The sequence below is a fragment of the Cetorhinus maximus genome, chromosome 6, assembly GCF_964194155.1.
Source record: "Cetorhinus maximus chromosome 6, sCetMax3.hap1.1, whole genome shotgun sequence".
Classification (NCBI taxonomy): domain Eukaryota; kingdom Metazoa; phylum Chordata; class Chondrichthyes; order Lamniformes; family Cetorhinidae; genus Cetorhinus; species Cetorhinus maximus.
Window position 1 is genome coordinate 17293537 of NC_135884.1, and position 17350 is coordinate 17310886.

Genomic DNA, 17350 nt, shown 5'->3' on the forward strand with positions numbered 1-17350 from the left:
AAATGGAGTCCTACCCACATGTGGAAAATGGCGGGTTTTCACACTGCATCATCCTGAACTCACCTCATTATTTCCATGGCGTGCTCTCATTCGCCTGCTCGCCATCACCCTGCTGTTGTATCACACCTCCGCCATCTTTAAAAGGCAGCTGCCAGCACAGCGCCCATCGCCACCAGCCCACTACCACTGCCTAGGAGACATGGCCAGCAAAGGAAAAAAGGCTGCAGCCCCCCGCTTCAATGATGGGTCCCTCAAGCGACTGCTGGATGCAGTGGAGGTCCGCCGGGAAGTGCTCTACCCCTACATTGGGTGCAGGATGGGCAGCAAAGTCACCAATCCAGCTTGGGAGGCAGTGGTGGTCAGCGCAAACACCCTGCAGAGGAGGACAGCCACCAAGTGCCGCCCAAAGGATGAATGATCTCCTCCGTTCCGCCAGGGTAAATCACTCTTTTCATCACTTCCAACTTTCGCACTCACAAACCCATCACACGTCCACAGGGCCCTCACTCACTGACAGTGCAAGGGACATCACCATTCACTCTCTCACACACACCTTCATTGTCCTCATCCAAGGGACCACTCATCACCCACACAGGCCTGGCATACTTATCATCTGGTCCTGCAGGCATCCTGATACACTCTCCCCATCTCTATCCATGCAGGAAAAACTGGCTCACAACAGGATGGAAAGGTTGCAGACAGGTGGAAGGATGCCGGAAATCAAAGTTCTGACAGAATTCAAAAACAGAGCCCTCCAGCTGGCCGGCGATGACTGGGACCGGTCCTGTGCTGATGGTGAGGTCGGCGCTGCTCTACCAAGTGAAGATCCAGCAGTGCAACTTCCATCAGATAACCATGCTGTGAGTGATGTGTCCTCTTTCACAGGCCATTGCCATGTACTAATGATCTCCCCTTGCTTTCGCAGGCACATCTGTCAAACACCCAATAGAGTCCATGACCCAGGGCCTCCAATCAAGCTGAAGAAGCCTCTGAAGAAGAATCTGAAGGCATCCTCCCTGAAGTCCCGTCATAGCGCTCACCCACACCCTCCACCAGTGCAAAGACACACACCTCGGTGGGACCTAGCTTTAGAGTAGCCTCGGGGTCATAATTTGGTGAGCACATTGCACTTTCTGATCACAGCAGGCAGAGGCAGGGACTTCCCAGGTCCCCGGCACTCAGAGGACTGCTGGAGCCCAAAATGTTGCTGAGTCCAAGTCAGATGATGAGCCTCTGGACTCGGTCATGTCACAGTTGCTGGAGCTGCAAAGGCAAGCTAGGGAACAACAGGAAGAGATATCCGCTGCACTTCTCAGATTGCAAGGCATAATGGAGGAGTCCGTCCATCTTCAGGCTGAGGTGATAGCGCCGGTATTGCAACGCACCGAGGTCAACACTGGCAGGATGGCGGCCGCCATGGAGACCTTGGTCCAGAATGTCACTCCACTGCTGCGCGGGCTTAACTCCATCGCTGATGCCATAGTTGGCCTCCAACAGTGTGTACACGAGAAGGGTGCTGGGCAGCTCGATCTCCCTCCAGCTACCCCTTCTGCTCACGTAGTCAGCCAGGGGCCCACGAGCACCCATAGGGAGGAGGATCAGCAGGTGCACACTCTGGGGCCATTCACCCAGGTAACTCTGGGAGTGACTGGCCTGTCCGAATCCCATCTTCCTGAGACCTCCACAGATCCAGCTTCACAGGCCGAGGAGGGTGCAACTGCCACACAGCGGGACCCCGAAAGCAGGCCGGGGCCCACCAAGCTTCGGCCCTCCAGAGGACGCCTGCAAAGGTCATCACAGACAGGGCGTCACAGTCAGCAGGCTCCCTCCACCTCTGCTGTGCATGTCCGGGGAGCACCAAGATGTAGTGGCAGGGTTAGGAAAGTTAGGTAAAAGTAGTTGCACAGCCCAGGCAAGGGTGTTAATCATTTGTACATACTGTTCAGTATTGTCAATAAACTCCTAAGAATGTCTCCCTGCCTATGGCTCCTTGTTCTGATGAGCAGTGTTCTTGTCACTCAGATGTGAAACCTTTCTGCACAAGATATAAAAGCAGTTGTCTCAATCCAGGGCCTCTTCCCTGTGCTCTGTGCAGCCTTCAGGCCACTCTCATCCTTGTCGGCATCCTCCTCTTGGAGGAGACGTGCAGCTCCTCTCCCTACTGCAGCGCCAGGTTGTAAAGGGCGCAGCAGACGATGACGATGCGTGACACCCTCTGTGGACTGTATTGCAGGGCTCCATCAAACCGGTCCAGACACCGGAACCACATCTTCAACATCCTGATGGTCTGCTCCAAAAGTTGAGAACTGCTGCATGATCCCCATTATGCCGTCACTCTGCTGCAGTCTGAGGCTGCCACACGGGTGTCATCAGCCATGTCCTCTGCGGGTAGCCATTGTTCCCAAGGAGCCAACCCTGCAGCCTCTGCGGACCCTGGAAGACTGCAGGGATCTGCGAGCGACTCAATGTGCGCACACCTGTAGTATACGTTTCTGGTGGTCGCATACCAGCTACACATTCAGTGAGTGGAAGCCCTTGTGGTTGCTGAAGTCCAGTGAGTGCAGAAACGGAGACCTGAGCACCACATGAGTGCAGTCAATCGCACCCTGCACCTGTGGGAATCCCGAGATCAGGGCGAATCCAATGGCCCTTGCATCCTGGCTGTCTTGGTCCCAGGCGAAATGCACAAAGTTGTGTGCCATGGAGAAGATGGCATCCGTGACCTCATGGATGCATTTGTGGGTGGCAAATTGTGAAAAAAGGTCACCTGTGGAGCTCTGAAAGGAGCCACTGGCATAGAAATTGAGCACTGCAGTCACTTTCACAGCCACTGGCCGTAGATGCCTTCCATGTGTCCTTGGTGCCAAGTCCTGCAGTAAGTGGCAGATGAGAGCCACCAGGTCCCTAGACATGCGCAGTCATCAGAGACACTGGTTCTTAGTCATCTGCAGGAATGGCAGGCAGCGTCTATAGACCCTGGGTGTCACTAGGTGCCAACCAGCCACAGCTCATTGTCGCTCCTCTGTGCAGGAGCCCCTGTTGCCCCTTATTTATGAGGTTGCTGCTCCTGCCTTTGCACAGCTGGCTGAACTTAGCACCTTTCCTAGCCCTGTGTGACCTCCCCTTAATGCTTCCCAGAGAGTGCTGGTCACCCCTTAGATGGTCAGAGGTGAATGTGCTGCATGGCAGCCCTGTCAACCTGCGACATGGGGGACACTGGTCCAAACCGGGTTGCTGAGATTGCAAGGGGCTGTGAGCGCCTCCAGCAGTAACTGCTACATGGCCAGTGTTGGCGAGGAGATTGTACAACGTGTGCAGACCAACTGGTCCGTGTCCAATAAAGTGGTGGCGGACTCTAAGTCTGTGTCGGGGCACAAGGGGGTTGCTCGGGTGGGGTAAGGTATGGAGCGCTTGGTGGCCTATTGGCGCCTCTGCATTGCTTACATGGGTGGGCAGGCTAGGAGCCTGACCCCAATCATATCACCGTGGCTGTGCCTTATCTGTCTCAGTTGCAGAGGCATGGTCAGTTTATACAGGCGTCCCTAATGCGACGCCACTTCCCTCGCTTACCCTGCCCCCCACCTCGATTGCATGTGCGCGGGATGCAGCACCAGGGCAGCACTTGACCCCCCACCAACAACAGTCGCCTCCGAGGCTGGCCAGCACTTGCCCCCCGGGGCCCCTGAGGCAAGCTGTGGTGAACACTGCTGCTCATTCACTTCAGTTCCCCCAAAGTGAAGGCCGCCAAGTGCATGTCGCCTGCGTGCTATTGTGAAACACGTCGTTGTGCTCTCCCGCCGACATGGATGGACAATACAGCAGCGTTCCAAGAACCTGACGGGATGGCCTTTTAATTATATGCTGATGTATTACAATTAACTCCCCACTGACCAATGGCAGGAAACGCGGCCTGCAATCAGCGGGCTGAGCAGATGATCGCAACCTGCCTTCACGCCATTGTGATGCAGGTTGTGCCATATAGCATGGCTTGGAAAATCCCACCGATTGTCATCATTGTGCGTGGTATATTAATGTTTGACTATGTCATGTACAGTGATCATTTTTTGTATTATATCCATTTTACAATATTGTTATGAATAATATATTGTGGTCATTGTATATTGTATATCCATTTTACAACATATTTACAGATCATAAATTGTGATCAGCATATACACTATTATTTTGTTAATAACATGGCTGTGGTTATTATTATGGTTCTTTTACTATTGTAATATGTGAATATCTCAATACTCAATATTTGGTAACAAAATGATGGGACATTTCACAGCTTTTTTTTCCCCCTCAAATTTGGGAGATTGTTTTTTTACCAATTCACCACTCAAGAAAAAACCCATGAATTCATTGGTGAAACCTGTTTATAAAAGTCCCTAAGTACACGAGCTCCAAAGGGGAGGTTAAGTGTACATTAGAACTGTTTATTAGTTGGAAGTTTCATCTCCACTAAAGATTTGGACACCTTCACATGCAAAGGCACCAGTAGAAATCATCTCCATTCAATAAACATATCTTCCCAAATCTGAGTGCACTGGTGGGTCCCAAATCTATTCAAAATGCAGACACCTTCGTTTAAAATGCCAATAGTGTATCAATTATTCACTCAAAAAGAAGACACTTTCATCTATTGTCTTCCAATGTCAAGGTGTAAGGTTTGTACTTTGATATTTACTGATAACTTTTCTGATTTCTGCCACAGTACATCCATTCTGCTGGGATTGTGCACAGGGTAAGACACTTTCTTTCATAACCCTTTACAGGATGTCCCATGCTCCTGTGAGGAAGAAACGACTCGTTAACCACAAATAACATTATCCTTTTACATGATCTGTTTATATCATAAGCAACGATACAGTAACATACTTAATTAAGAGTTACATTTAAAGGGGATTTTTCATCTTTATTCAATTGGTCAACTGCCATAGTATCTGCTTTAATCCTGGTAAAATGATATTTTTGAGTGAATGCAAATCAGGTTATCCCTTTTAAACTATAAACAACAATGTTCTCTGCCCCTTTTCTTCTAGGCTTTTCCAGATCTGTTCCTTAGTTGGTGTTACTACCAAGTGGATGGGATCATTTCCAGTTTTTAACCATTCCGCCAAAACAATGAAAAATTCCTAACAGGAGAATCTGAATCTTGGGTCTCACTGTTTACATTTCTAACCAGGGAATACTGGCTCAAATCTCAGTCCAAGCTGAATGGAACTCCAACCAGAGAATCCATAGTCTAATCGTAGCTCTAATTGACAGGAGCTCTCAGTCAGACAATCCGAGGTCTAATCCCATGTGTGACTAACAGGAACTCCTAACTAGAGAGTCTGAGGTTCAATACAGGTCAACTGGAAATCCCAACCATAGTCCAAGTTTAAAACCTACAGCCAACTAACTACCGCTCTATGATAATTGGAAAAAAGGATCTTTTTAAACAATCTTACTGCACATAGCAAATGAAAGATATTAACTCTTATATTGAGGTAATTATTGCCAGTGTATAAAATTATGAGGGGTTTGGACAGTGGATTAGAAGGCCCTATTTCCTCTGGTTGAAGGGGACAGATTTAGGGTGGGAGACAGGAGGTTTGGAGGGTATTTGAGGGGAAACATTTTCACTCAAAGGGTGGTGGGGATCTGAAACCCATTGTCTGAATGGTGGTAGAGACAGAAACCCTAATAAGTACTTGGATATGCACTTGAAGTGCCTTAACATATAAGGCCACAGAGCAAGAACTGGAAAGTGGAATTAGGCTGGGTGGCCATTTGTCAGCCAGCGGAGATGTGATGGGCTGAATGGCCTCCTTCCATGTTGTAAATTTCTATGATTGTGTGCTAGTAGCTCTGGAAGGTAGTTATTTTTATTGTTTCCTTGCAGGACCTCAAGCCTAGCAATCTAGCAGTGAACCAGAACTGTGAACTGAAGGCAAGTATAAATTTATGACACTGAACGCACAAAACAGGGAAGTGCCCAAGGCATCTGCTAATTGTAGGTTGCCCCCTGTGATGTTAAAGGGGAGAAATCCTCTGTTTTCCAAAATGTCTAAAGAACTCATGTCTGCGGTTTCCTTTGTTTTGGTGCTCCCAAAACTTAATACCCTTCGTCATGTGGGAGAGAGTGTATGGGATATTTATCCGGTCTTATCACATATATTTAATTAATGAATGATCAACACAACCATATGAATAATGAAGTAAAAATTTATGTTGTTGCAGCCCAAACTGATAGGATGAGGATTCCCTTTCTTTGATGTCTCTGAAGAGCTCTAAGTTAGGCAAAAGAAAAACTTTCAATTTAAGTTACTGCATTCACTGCTCACAATGCAGTCTGCTCTATATTGATGAATTCAAACACAGATTGGGTGATCACTTTATGGAACACCCCTGTTCAGCCCGCCAGCACGTCCCCAAACTTCTGGTGGCCTGGCATTTTAATTCTCCACCTTGGTCTCACGCTGACATCTGTCCTTGTCCTTCACTGTTTCAGTGAAGCTCAACGCAAGTGTGCGGAACAGTAACTCTTTACAATCTTCCGGGCTCAACATGGAGTCCAATAATTTCAGGCCATAAACCCATTTTGTTTCTTTTACTTTGCATGTTTCATTTTTTTCTCTTATTTTTGTTTTCAAGCAGCAGTACACCTGCTCTACTAGGCACATCTTTTGTTTGTTTCTTTTCTTGCTCCGTCACCATTCCTTTTGACCCTGTAAGACTAGCTCTTATCACAAAATCACAGAATTGTTTCAGTGCAGAGGGAGGCCATTCAGCCCATCGTATCTGCACCAGCTCTGCAGTTGAACAATTCCCTGAGTGCCATTCTCCTGCATTCTCTCCATAACCCTGCACATTGTTCCTTTTCAAACAACAGCCTAATTCCCTTTTGAATACCTCCATTGAACCTGCCTCCACCACACCCTCAGGCAGTGCATTCCAGACCTTAATCACTTGCTACATGAAAAAGTTTTTCCTCAAATCACTTTTGCTTCTTTTGTTAATTACTTTAAATCTGCGCCCTCTCAGTCTTGATCCTTTCACAATTGGGAACAGTTTCTTCCGATCTGCTCTGTCCAGATCTTTCATGATTTTGAATTTGCACACCTCTGGCTTCCCATAACCCTCAACCACCTTCTGCAATCTCTCCCACATAACTGAATTACTGCTACTGCCCTGGTAATGCTCTGCCGATATGTACAAACTTCCCCTGGATCATGGCCTGCTTATTTTTGCCCTCGTAGTCCACCACCTCAATGTACTCCAAGTAGGCCCAGTAGAGCAGCTTATTTACCAGAATGTCATTCAATCTCACCTGACTTCCACCCTATCACAGACATTACTTTGTCTTATTCCCTACCCACCTCTTGCTCAAAACCTATTATATCTCTAAATTTTCTCAGTTCTGATGACAGATCCTTGACTTGAAATGTTAAATCCATTTCCCTCTCCACCAATGCCGCCTGAGCAGCTGAGCATTACCAGCATTTTCTGTTCTTATTCCAGGTTTCCAGCATCCACAGTTTTTTGCTTTTCTAAGTTAGATGAGTCTGGACACAATCCAATTCTCGGTGGACATGAGATGGCTAGATTTTCATGGAGTTCGAGCAGCTCCGAAGACCTTTAAAAATGGAGGGTGGGACCTTGATGAAGAAATCCTGCCCCCATTTCTGGTCCATACAATTTTTACTGGTAGGGGAAAGGGGTGGGGTGTGAATCACATGGGCACAAAACACAAATCTGCTGAAAATGGTGCTGAGTTTAAACAGACCCCATTTTTATCGTTTCAAGGGTCTTAACCGGCAGTATCATAAATTTATGGAGTAGACAGAAATGTTCTTGAAGGGCGGATAAGGTCTATTTAAGTGACATGATCTGAAGATACTTAAGTCCTACCCCTTAAAAAATGAAAAAAAAAAGTAGGCTGCAGTTGTCAATTAGAGTAAAAAGAAACCACACTGCTGGAGTGTATGGATTGACAGGCCATCTGGTATGGTTTAGAAAAAAAATAACACTTGTTCCTGCAGTTTCAATAGACTTCATTTTTGACATTTCTCAAAGGTTGTTATTACAGCTGAGCTAATTATGAATGCTTGGCTGAGATTCAAAAGGTCCAAAACCTCAAATCTCAGCAGGAGGGGATGAGTTCACATTTTGATTGACAGTTTTAAGAGGCTATAAATGGATTAACTGTCTGTGGTATGCTGCTGAATAGAAGTTTGTTTGTTTCTATAACAGTTTGATCACTTGAAGGGATTTAAACTTTGAAAGGGTTTCATGAATGAGAGCTTTTTTCCTGTATCAGGTTTGCATGAGTGAGCGCTCTATCAGATTGTTGGAAGTTTTTTTTTTCATCTGCACATGGCTCCTGTAGTCTGCCCATATTAGTGAGTGGTTATGGAGGGAGCATGGAGAGTGAGGTGGCGTGGAGAGGAAATGAGATGGCATGGACCAGGCATGGGGGCTGTGTGAAGGATTGAGGGTTGAAGGCTAGAGGGCCTAACAGCTTTTTATGAAATTAGGCCGAAATCTCTCAGAACTGAGGCAGTTCTGCCTCCAGAGACATCAGACCCGACTTGATCACACCCCACCTCCCTGGAGTAAACACTGTGTGACGGGCCCCTTTATATTGAGGCAGGTCTGCCAAGTCGGGAAATTTCCTGACTTGAGCTATCCACCTCGGTAGCAAAAATCTGGCCCCATGTATTCTCAACAGTTATTGCTAAGAAGTTGGCAGTTGAACTATCTAACTGCAGAAATATCCAGAGCAGGAAATGAAAATATTGTATTATTACTGATGCAGGGCTGGGTGCTCTGCTGAAATTGGAAGTCGAGATACATTGTTAAGAGACAGAGGTGGTATTACTCTGCATTTAATACTTTGGTTACCTGGCATGGGATGTTTAATCAGAAGATTTGTTTCATTAGAAAGTTCTGTTCATATAATCCAACCAGTACCTAAACTGAGAGTTCAGAACAGTTACAAAAAATGCAAAGTTATCCATTTCCTGGTATTGATAGTCTTGACTTTCTAAAGCAAAACAAAGTGAATAGTTTCAGTGTAGCACAGGTATCTTTAACAATAAGATAGATACCTTTGTAATTTGTTCTTGATTTCAGCGATTTTGAGATTACAAGATAATGGCAGATAAGGAGGGTCAGTCATCCATTTTGTTTCATCCATCCACAACAACCCTAACTTCCTCCAATTGCAGTTTCCAATTGGTTCTTATATAATTCCAGGGAACACAACTCCACTACATATTGGGAGTCCGTTCTGTGCAGGTGCAGTCTTCTGAGTATTGTGACTTGCAAATAATTGGCATTTTTAGAGCCCTGTGACTCCCCAGCTACTTGGAATGCAGTTTTTCCTTACCAGTTATGAAGATGAATGCAAAGAAAATCGCCTGGAAACTGAGTCCTGCAAAAGGGAGAAATAAAAACACAACTGGGAGAGGATAGGAGGTTGGAGAGATGGAGAAAAATACGAACTGGGGTGGGAGTGGGGTTAATGTGAGGGAGGGAAGAGGACCACAAACTGGGAAAGGGAGAGCTCATGTCACCCTGTGACATGCTTTGTGATGTAATGGAACTCCTGGAGCTCCCTTCCTAACAGCGCTGCAAGTGTACCTACACCACATGGGCTTCAGTGGTTCAAGAAGGCAGCTCAACACCACTTTCCCAAGGACAATTAGGATGGGCAACAAATGCTGGCCTTGCTAGTGACACCCACATCCCATGAAAGAATTTTTAAAACTGTGATTTGTTCCGGGAGTCCGGCAGCTTTGATGCTTCCTCAGCTCATGAAACTGGGTTACAGTAGTGGGGTGTCGGAATCAGTAAACTGAATTCAGCTTGGTTTTGGGTTAATTTATTATTTTTACAACTTGCTATGTATTGTAAAAAGTCATAAAATCGTACAATACATTTGTTAGAAATTACTTGTATCTGGTGCTTAAGTTGAATCGCTTGTATTTTCTTGATGTTTTGATATTGCAGACCCATCTCAGAGGTAGTTTTTATCTAGACATTAACTATCCTTATATCTTTCTATTGATTTATATTATTCATCACACTATTAAACAAAAAGTCACATTTTATTTGAGGATGGGTGATACCTAAACACTCAACTAAGGTTAAATACAATAACATTTTTGAAAGAAGACAAATGTCATGTGATCACCTTACATCAATATAGCCTATATTGATATAGCTATGCCTTCAGTTACCTAAGAGGTTTAGCGAGAGAATTCCATAGCTTAGGTAGCTGAAGGCATAGCTGCCAATGGTGGAATGATTAAAATCAAGGAAGTGCAAGAAGCCAGAATTGGAGGAGCATAGAGACCTTGAAGTGTTTTAGGGCTGGTGGAGGTTACAGAGATAGGGAAGAGTGAGGTCATGGAGAAATTTGAAACCAAGGACGGGAATTTTTAAAATCGATGAGTTGCTTTAATGGGAGCCAATGTAGGTCAACAAGCACAGGGGTGATGGGTGAATGGGACTTGTTGTAAATCAGGTGTGGTAGAGTTTTTGATGAGCTTAAGTTTATTAAGGGTGAAAGATGGGCGGCCAGTCAGCAGTGTGTTGGAATAGTCAAGTCTAGAGGTAACAAAGACATGGATGAGAGTTTAAACAGATGATGTGAGACAGAATATTACATTGAACATTACATGAGCAGTATCATTGACTGAGCAGCATTGATCAAATATCACACGATCAACTCTCCAGGAATACATCAAATCTGAGTTGGCAACCTCACTATACAGTTAAACATTCAATTGTTTATTCTGCATCAAATTAACATTTTAAGCATCAAATCTATTGAAGCTCCTAGAGCTTTTTCAAATTCAACTTTAGCTATTTCAATACCACTCAGAGTAAATGTGTTGCCCATTTACATTTGCCACTAAATAAATGTTATCTGCCATTGTTCTGATATAAATTAGGAACCGTAGTGATCACACCACCAATCTCTGGGGAATCCCACTCAGTACTGACCCCTTCCCATCCCATGTTGTCTTAATTCATCAAACATGTATTCATTGTTTCCTACCTCTCAGCCAATTTCTTATCCATATCCAAAATTTACTCTGAATTCCCACAGCTTTGAGCTTAAACCAATAGCTATTTGTGAAGAACTTTGTCAAAGGCTTTCTGGATGTCTAGGCCAACATGTTGTAGGGCACACCACAGTCTATTTGATATGTCACTTCCTCAAAAAAGACATGGGAGGTCGGTCAGCAGGATCTTTTGAGATCTAATGGTGGCATTAAATGGGGAACTGGCAGAACCACATTAAGGCCAGCACCCTCTGTGAAAGTAATTAAATCTAAATTATCTGTTCATCTTTTCCTGAGTTTTAGTTAGTCACTCCCTCATAGAATTTCTGTTTCTATTAAACATGTTATAAATGATCAGGATAACCTCAGATTTTTTCTCTCAGAAGGTTGCGAGTCTTTGGAACTCTCTTCTCCAGAGAGCAGTGGAGGCAGGGTCAATGAATATTTTTTGGCAGAGGTAGATAGATTCTTGATTAACAAGGGAGTCAAGGGTTATCGGGAGCAGGTGAAATTGAGGCCAGAATCAGATTAACCATGATCTTGTTGAATGGCAGAGTAGGCTTGAGAGGCTGAATGGCCTACTTATGCTCCTAATTCGTATGTTTCTATGTATGATCTGGTACTACTGACTATAACATAGCCTGTCAAATTCTGGATTTTGGGTTGGCTTATCATTCCAAGATGGAGAGGGCATGCGATGTTATTACTCACAGATATTGACCCTCTGAGGTTATTTTGAACTTTGATGAACTTCAGTGGTTTCTTTCAGTCCTATAGGTTCCTATGTGTTCTTATTTCCAGTGTGTAAAAATTGTTATGGTGGTCATAAAAATAAACCTCAGCATCTGCTTTTCTTAAATATCTTCCTTTTCAGATTTTAGATTTTGGACTAGCTCGTCCTACTGAGACAGAGATGACGGGCTATGTTATAACTCGTTGGTACCGACCTCCTGAGATTATTCTGAATTGGATGCACTACAGTTATTCAGGTGGGAATCCAAGGTAACCTGCAAGTACAAAGAAGCAACCCGCATGGTTCACTGAGTTTATCCAGTCAGTAACTGAGATATAAATGCTGGATTCAACTGCTAGTTTGTGTAGAGTTAGCTGATCTCAACTGGGGCCTGTGGCGCTGATAGCAATAGGTCAATTCAATTAGCTTTAGTGAACATGGGTTAGGAAAGGAAAATCCTCCAAGGTTCCCACTCCTGGTCACTATCCAGTCATTTCTGCTGAAAGACCATCATGTGTGTTGACAGAGAGGGACACAATGTGTGAGATTTTAACTCTCCTCAAAACCCACCCATTTGTATGGAGTTAAAATAAGGTCCCATTGCTTCAGCTGGGCTGTGTTGCCCCAAGGTTGAATAGCCCATTTAACTTTGCTGTTAATTCTCACTCATTAAGAATGGGCACTTGGAAATCTAGGGCATGCCTGACAATCATGGAGCTGTACCCCTAATTATTCTGTAGTGATCTACAAACCACTCTAGAGGTACCAAATCTAGGCAATTATAGACAAAAAGCAAGGTACCATGGATAGACAGAATGCACAGCATAGATGCAGGCCCAACCAGCCTCTGCTTTGTTCAAGCCTCCTCTTATCCTTGCAAATCAAACTCTATCAGCATAACAAAAACAAAAATACCTGGAAAAACTCAACAGGTCTGGCAGCATCTGTGGAGAGGAGCACAGTTAACATTTCGAGTCCGAATGACCCTTCAAAAGAACAAAGTAAAAATAGAAAAGAGGTGAAATATAAGTTGGTTTATTGGGGTGGGGGGGGGGGGGGGGGGGGAGGGGGGGGAGGGAGACAAGAAGAGCTGGATAGAGGGCCAGTGACAGGTGGAGGTAACCAAAAGATGTCACAGACAAAAGGACAAAGAGGTGTTGCAGGTGGTGATAGTAAACACCTTGTCAAACACCAGGAGAGAAATGGAAAGCAATGAAGATGAACAAGGCAAAAGAGAGATACAAAAATCCTGACGGAGAGAAGAGCAAAACTTCTTCAAGGTAGGCATTCCTTGAAGAGAAGTGGCAGTCAATTAAACACTAAGATAAAAGCAAAAAACTGCGGATGCTGGAACTCCGAAACAAAAACAAAAATACTTGGAAAAACTCAGCAGGTCTGGCAGCATCTGTGGAGAGGAGCACAGTTAACATTTCGAGTCCGAATGACCCTTCAACAGAACTAAATAAAAATAGAAAAGAGGTGAAATATAAGTTGGTTTGGGGTTGGGGGGGAACAAGAAGAGCTGGATAGAGGGCCAGTGATAGGTGGAGATATCCAAAAGATGTCACAGACAAAAGGACAAAGAGGTGTTGAAGTTGGTGATAGTAAACACCTTGTCAAACACCAGGAGAGAAATGGAAAGTTTACTTAGTTCTGTTGAAGGGTCATTCGGACTTGAAACGTTAACTGTGTTCCTCTCCACAGATGCTGCCAGACCTGCTGAGTTTTTCCAGGTATTTTTGTTTTTGTTTTGGATTTCCAGCATCCGCCGTTTTTTGCTTTTATCTATCAGCATAACCCTCAATTCCTTTCTCCAACCCTCAATTCCTTTCTCCAACCCTCAATTCCTTTCTCCCCCATATGCTTATCTTGTTCCCCTTAAATGCAACTATACTATTTGCCTCAACTACTCCACATTTTAGTGTGTGTACATTCTTATCACTCTCTGGGTAAAGAAATTTCTTCTGGATTCCCTAATTTATTTCTTGGTGACTATCTTAAATTGATGGCTTCTGGTTATGCTCTTCCCTAGAAATGGAAACATTCTCGGTGTCTAGTTTATCAAAACCTCTATGGATCACCCATTAGTCTTTTTTCAAGAGAAAAGAGACCCCTTCTGTTCACCTTTTCTCGATACTGATTCCTGAAATCTGAAAACAAAAGAGAAGACTGGAATCCTTAGCAGAACAGGCAGAATCTTTAGGGTAACGGAAGTGAGTCAGTCAACATTTTCAGTCTGAAGAGCCTTCCTTAGGAGAAAGGAAGAGTTTTAAGAACTAAAACTTCGATTGACTGATTCTGTTACTCCACAGAAGCTGCTTGACCTGCTGAGCCTTTTTTGACCTTTTCAGCTTGTGTTCTGGGTAATTATAGTATTACATTATCACAAATACAAACTATATTCTCATACACGGGGTTACTACTTCATGAATGAAGGGAAAACATGGTGGACAGCTGAGGGAGTAGGAGGAAGATTATTACAATAATATAATTAATTTGTGCAGTGTCATATTTCGTATCTCAAGAAGCTTGACACAATTTTAATTATTTTTCAAGCACACTTGTTACTTTTGGTAATTTTTCAAACTTTTGCTGTCTTTTCTCTTATACTCTTGTGCAGTGGATATTTGGTCGGTAGGGTGCATCTTGGCTGAGATGGTCACAAGTTCAGTGGTCTTCCCTGGGTTTGACCGTATCCTTGAATGAAATATTAACCGATCAGTTACTTTGAATAGGAAGAAGCTTGTTCCATTGTAGGGTGAATGCAGTTTTCAGAACAAAAGCATGTGTCTTGCTCAGCCAGTAGGACCAGGAGGAACACATTCCAATTATTCCCTTTCAAAGCAAAAAATTTCCTTTCAGCTCAATTGGAAACTTCCTAACTGAGGGGGAAAAGTAATGATGTTTGGCTTTGCAGGACGCATAATATTGTAGAGCGTAAATCAGGTATCAGGACCAGAACTGACTCCAAAACAAGAGGCTCCCACTCCTCTTCACTCTGATGGCAAGTTGTGCCCTGACTCTGGATTTAGGTGCATTTACACTATAACTGCAGTGGATCATATAATCTGTCAATTGTTATTTAAAACAAATAGCGGGCGCAAGTTTTACGGATTTCCAAAGAATCATTAAAATTCCTTCTCGTTTTATGACTCCATTTGAACACATTCCTTGGGACTGAATAATGGTTGGAATCTCCCTAAAAAGATCATGTTTAGCAAAAAGTGGTATTCCAGTTTGAGAGGGGGGAGGCGATGGCATAGTGATATTGTTGCTGGACTAATAATCCAGAAACCCAGGGTAATGCTCTGGGGACTTGGGTTCGAATCCCGCCACGGCAGATGGAATTTGAATTCAATAAAAATCTGGAATTAAAACTCCAATGATGACCGTGAAACCATTGTCGATTGTTGTAAAAACCCATCTGGTTCACTAATGCCCCTTTAGGGAAAGAAACCTGTCATCCTTACCTGGTCTGGCCTACATGTGACTCCCACAGCAATATGGCTGATTCTTAAATGTCCTCTGAAATGGCCAAGCAAGCCACCCACTCAGTTGTAACAAACCGCTCCAAAGACACAAAAAAGGATTGAAACCAGACGTTCCACCCAGCAATGACCTAGGCACCGGAAACAACAACGGCAATCGCAGTCCTGCAAAGTCCTTCTTACTAACACCTGGGGGCTAGTGCCAAAATTGGGAGAACTGTCTCACAGACTAGACAAGCAACAGCCTGACATAGTCATCCTCACAGAATCATACCTTACAGATAATGTCCCAGACTCCACCATCACCATCCCTAGGTATGTCCTGCCCCACCGGCAGGACAGAGCTGGCAGCACAGTGGTATACAGTTGGGAGGGAGTTGCCCTAGGAGTCCTCAACATCGACTTTGGACCCCACGAAGTCTCAAACATGGGCAAGGAAACCTCCTGCTAATGAATCAGTGCTCCATCATGTTGAACACCACTTGGAAGAAGCACTGAGGGTGGCAAGGGCACAGAATGTACTCTGGGTGGGGGCTTTAATGCCCATCACCAAGAGTGGTTCAGTAGCACCACTACTGACCAATCTGGCCAAGTCCTTAATGACATAGCTGCTAGACTGGGTCTGCGGCAGGCGGTGAGGAAACCAACAAGAGGAAAAAACATACTTGACCTCATCCTCACCAACCTGCCTGTCGCAGATGCATCTGTCCATGACAGTATCGGTAGGAGTGACCACTGCACAATCATGTGGAGGTGAAGTCCAGCCTTCACATTAAGGATACCCTCCATCGTGTGGTGTAGCACTACCATCGTGCTAAATGGGATAGGTTTTGAACAGATCCAGCAACTCAAGACTGGGCATCCATGAGGCGCTGTGGGCCATCAGCAGCAGCAGAATTGTACTCAAACACAATCTGTAACCTCATGGCCCGGCATATCCCCCACTCTACCATTACCATCAAGCCAGGGGATCAACCCTGGTTCAATGAAGAGTGCAGGAGGGCATGCCAGGAGCAACACCAGACATATCTAAAAATGAGTTGCCAGCCTGGTGAAGCTACAAGACAGACGACAACTTGCGTGCCAAACAGCATTAGCAGCAAGTGATAGATAGGGCTAAGCGAACCCACAACCAATGGATCAGATCTAAGCTCTGCAGTCCTGTCAAAGCCAGTCGTGAATGGTGGTGGACAATTAAACAACTCACTGGAGGAGGTGGCTCCACAAATATCCCCATCTTCAATGATGGAGGAGTCCAGCACAGCAGTGCAAAAGATAAGGCTGAAGCATTTGCAACAATCTTCAGCCAGAAGTGCCGGGTGGATGATCCATCTCGGCCTCCTCCGGAGGTCCCCAGCTTCACAGATGCCAGTCTTCAGCCAATTCAATTCACTCCACGTGATGTCAAGAAACTGCTGAAGACACTGGATACTGCAAAGGCTATGGGCCCTGACAATATTCCAGCAATAGCACTGAAGACTTGTGCTCCAGTACTTGCCGTGCCCCTAGCCAAGCTGTTCCAGTACAGCTACAACACTGGCATCTACCTGGCTATGTGGAAAATTGCCCAGGTATGTCCTGTACACAAAGCAGGACAAATCCAACCTGGCCAATTACCGCCCCATCAGTCTACTCTCCGTCATCAGTAAAGTAATGGAAGGGGTCATCAACAGTGCTATCAAGCAGCACTTGCTTAGCAATGGCCTGCTCACTGATGGCATTTGGGTTCTGCCAGGACCACTCAACTCCTGACCTTGTTACAGCCTCGTTTCAAACGTGGACAAAAGAGCTGAACTCCTGAGGCGAGGGTGACTGCCCTTGACATCAAGACAGCATTTGACCGAGTGTGGCATCAAGGAGCCCTAGCAAAACTGGAGTTAATGGGAATCAGGGGGAAAACTCTCTGCTGGTTGGAGTCATACCCAGCACAAGGGAAGGTGGTTGTGGTTGTTGGAGGTCAGTCATCTCAGCTCCAGAACATCACTGCAGGAGTTCCTTAGGGTAGTGTCCTAGGCCCAAACATCTTCAGCTGCTTCATCAATGACCTTCCTTCCATCATAAGGTTA

General features: G+C 44.9%; 1 protein-coding gene across 3 annotated transcripts in view; it reads left to right on the forward strand.

The window, feature by feature from the left end:
- The window catches only part of LOC144681571 (mitogen-activated protein kinase 14B), a 33395-nt gene that overhangs the window by 10730 nt on the left and 5315 nt on the right, over positions 1-17350 (forward strand). For 2 of the 3 annotated variants that reach the window (XM_078543269.1, XM_078543271.1), the window contains exons 5-8: positions 4718-4747; positions 5891-5938; positions 11938-12052; positions 14417-14488. In XM_078543269.1, the coding sequence (XP_078399395.1) occupies positions 4718-4747; positions 5891-5938; positions 11938-12052; positions 14417-14488 (265 nt within the window). The remainder of the gene's footprint in view (positions 1-4717; positions 4748-5890; positions 5939-11937; positions 12053-14416; positions 14489-17350) is intronic. The other variant, XM_078543270.1, reaches the window with a different exon arrangement.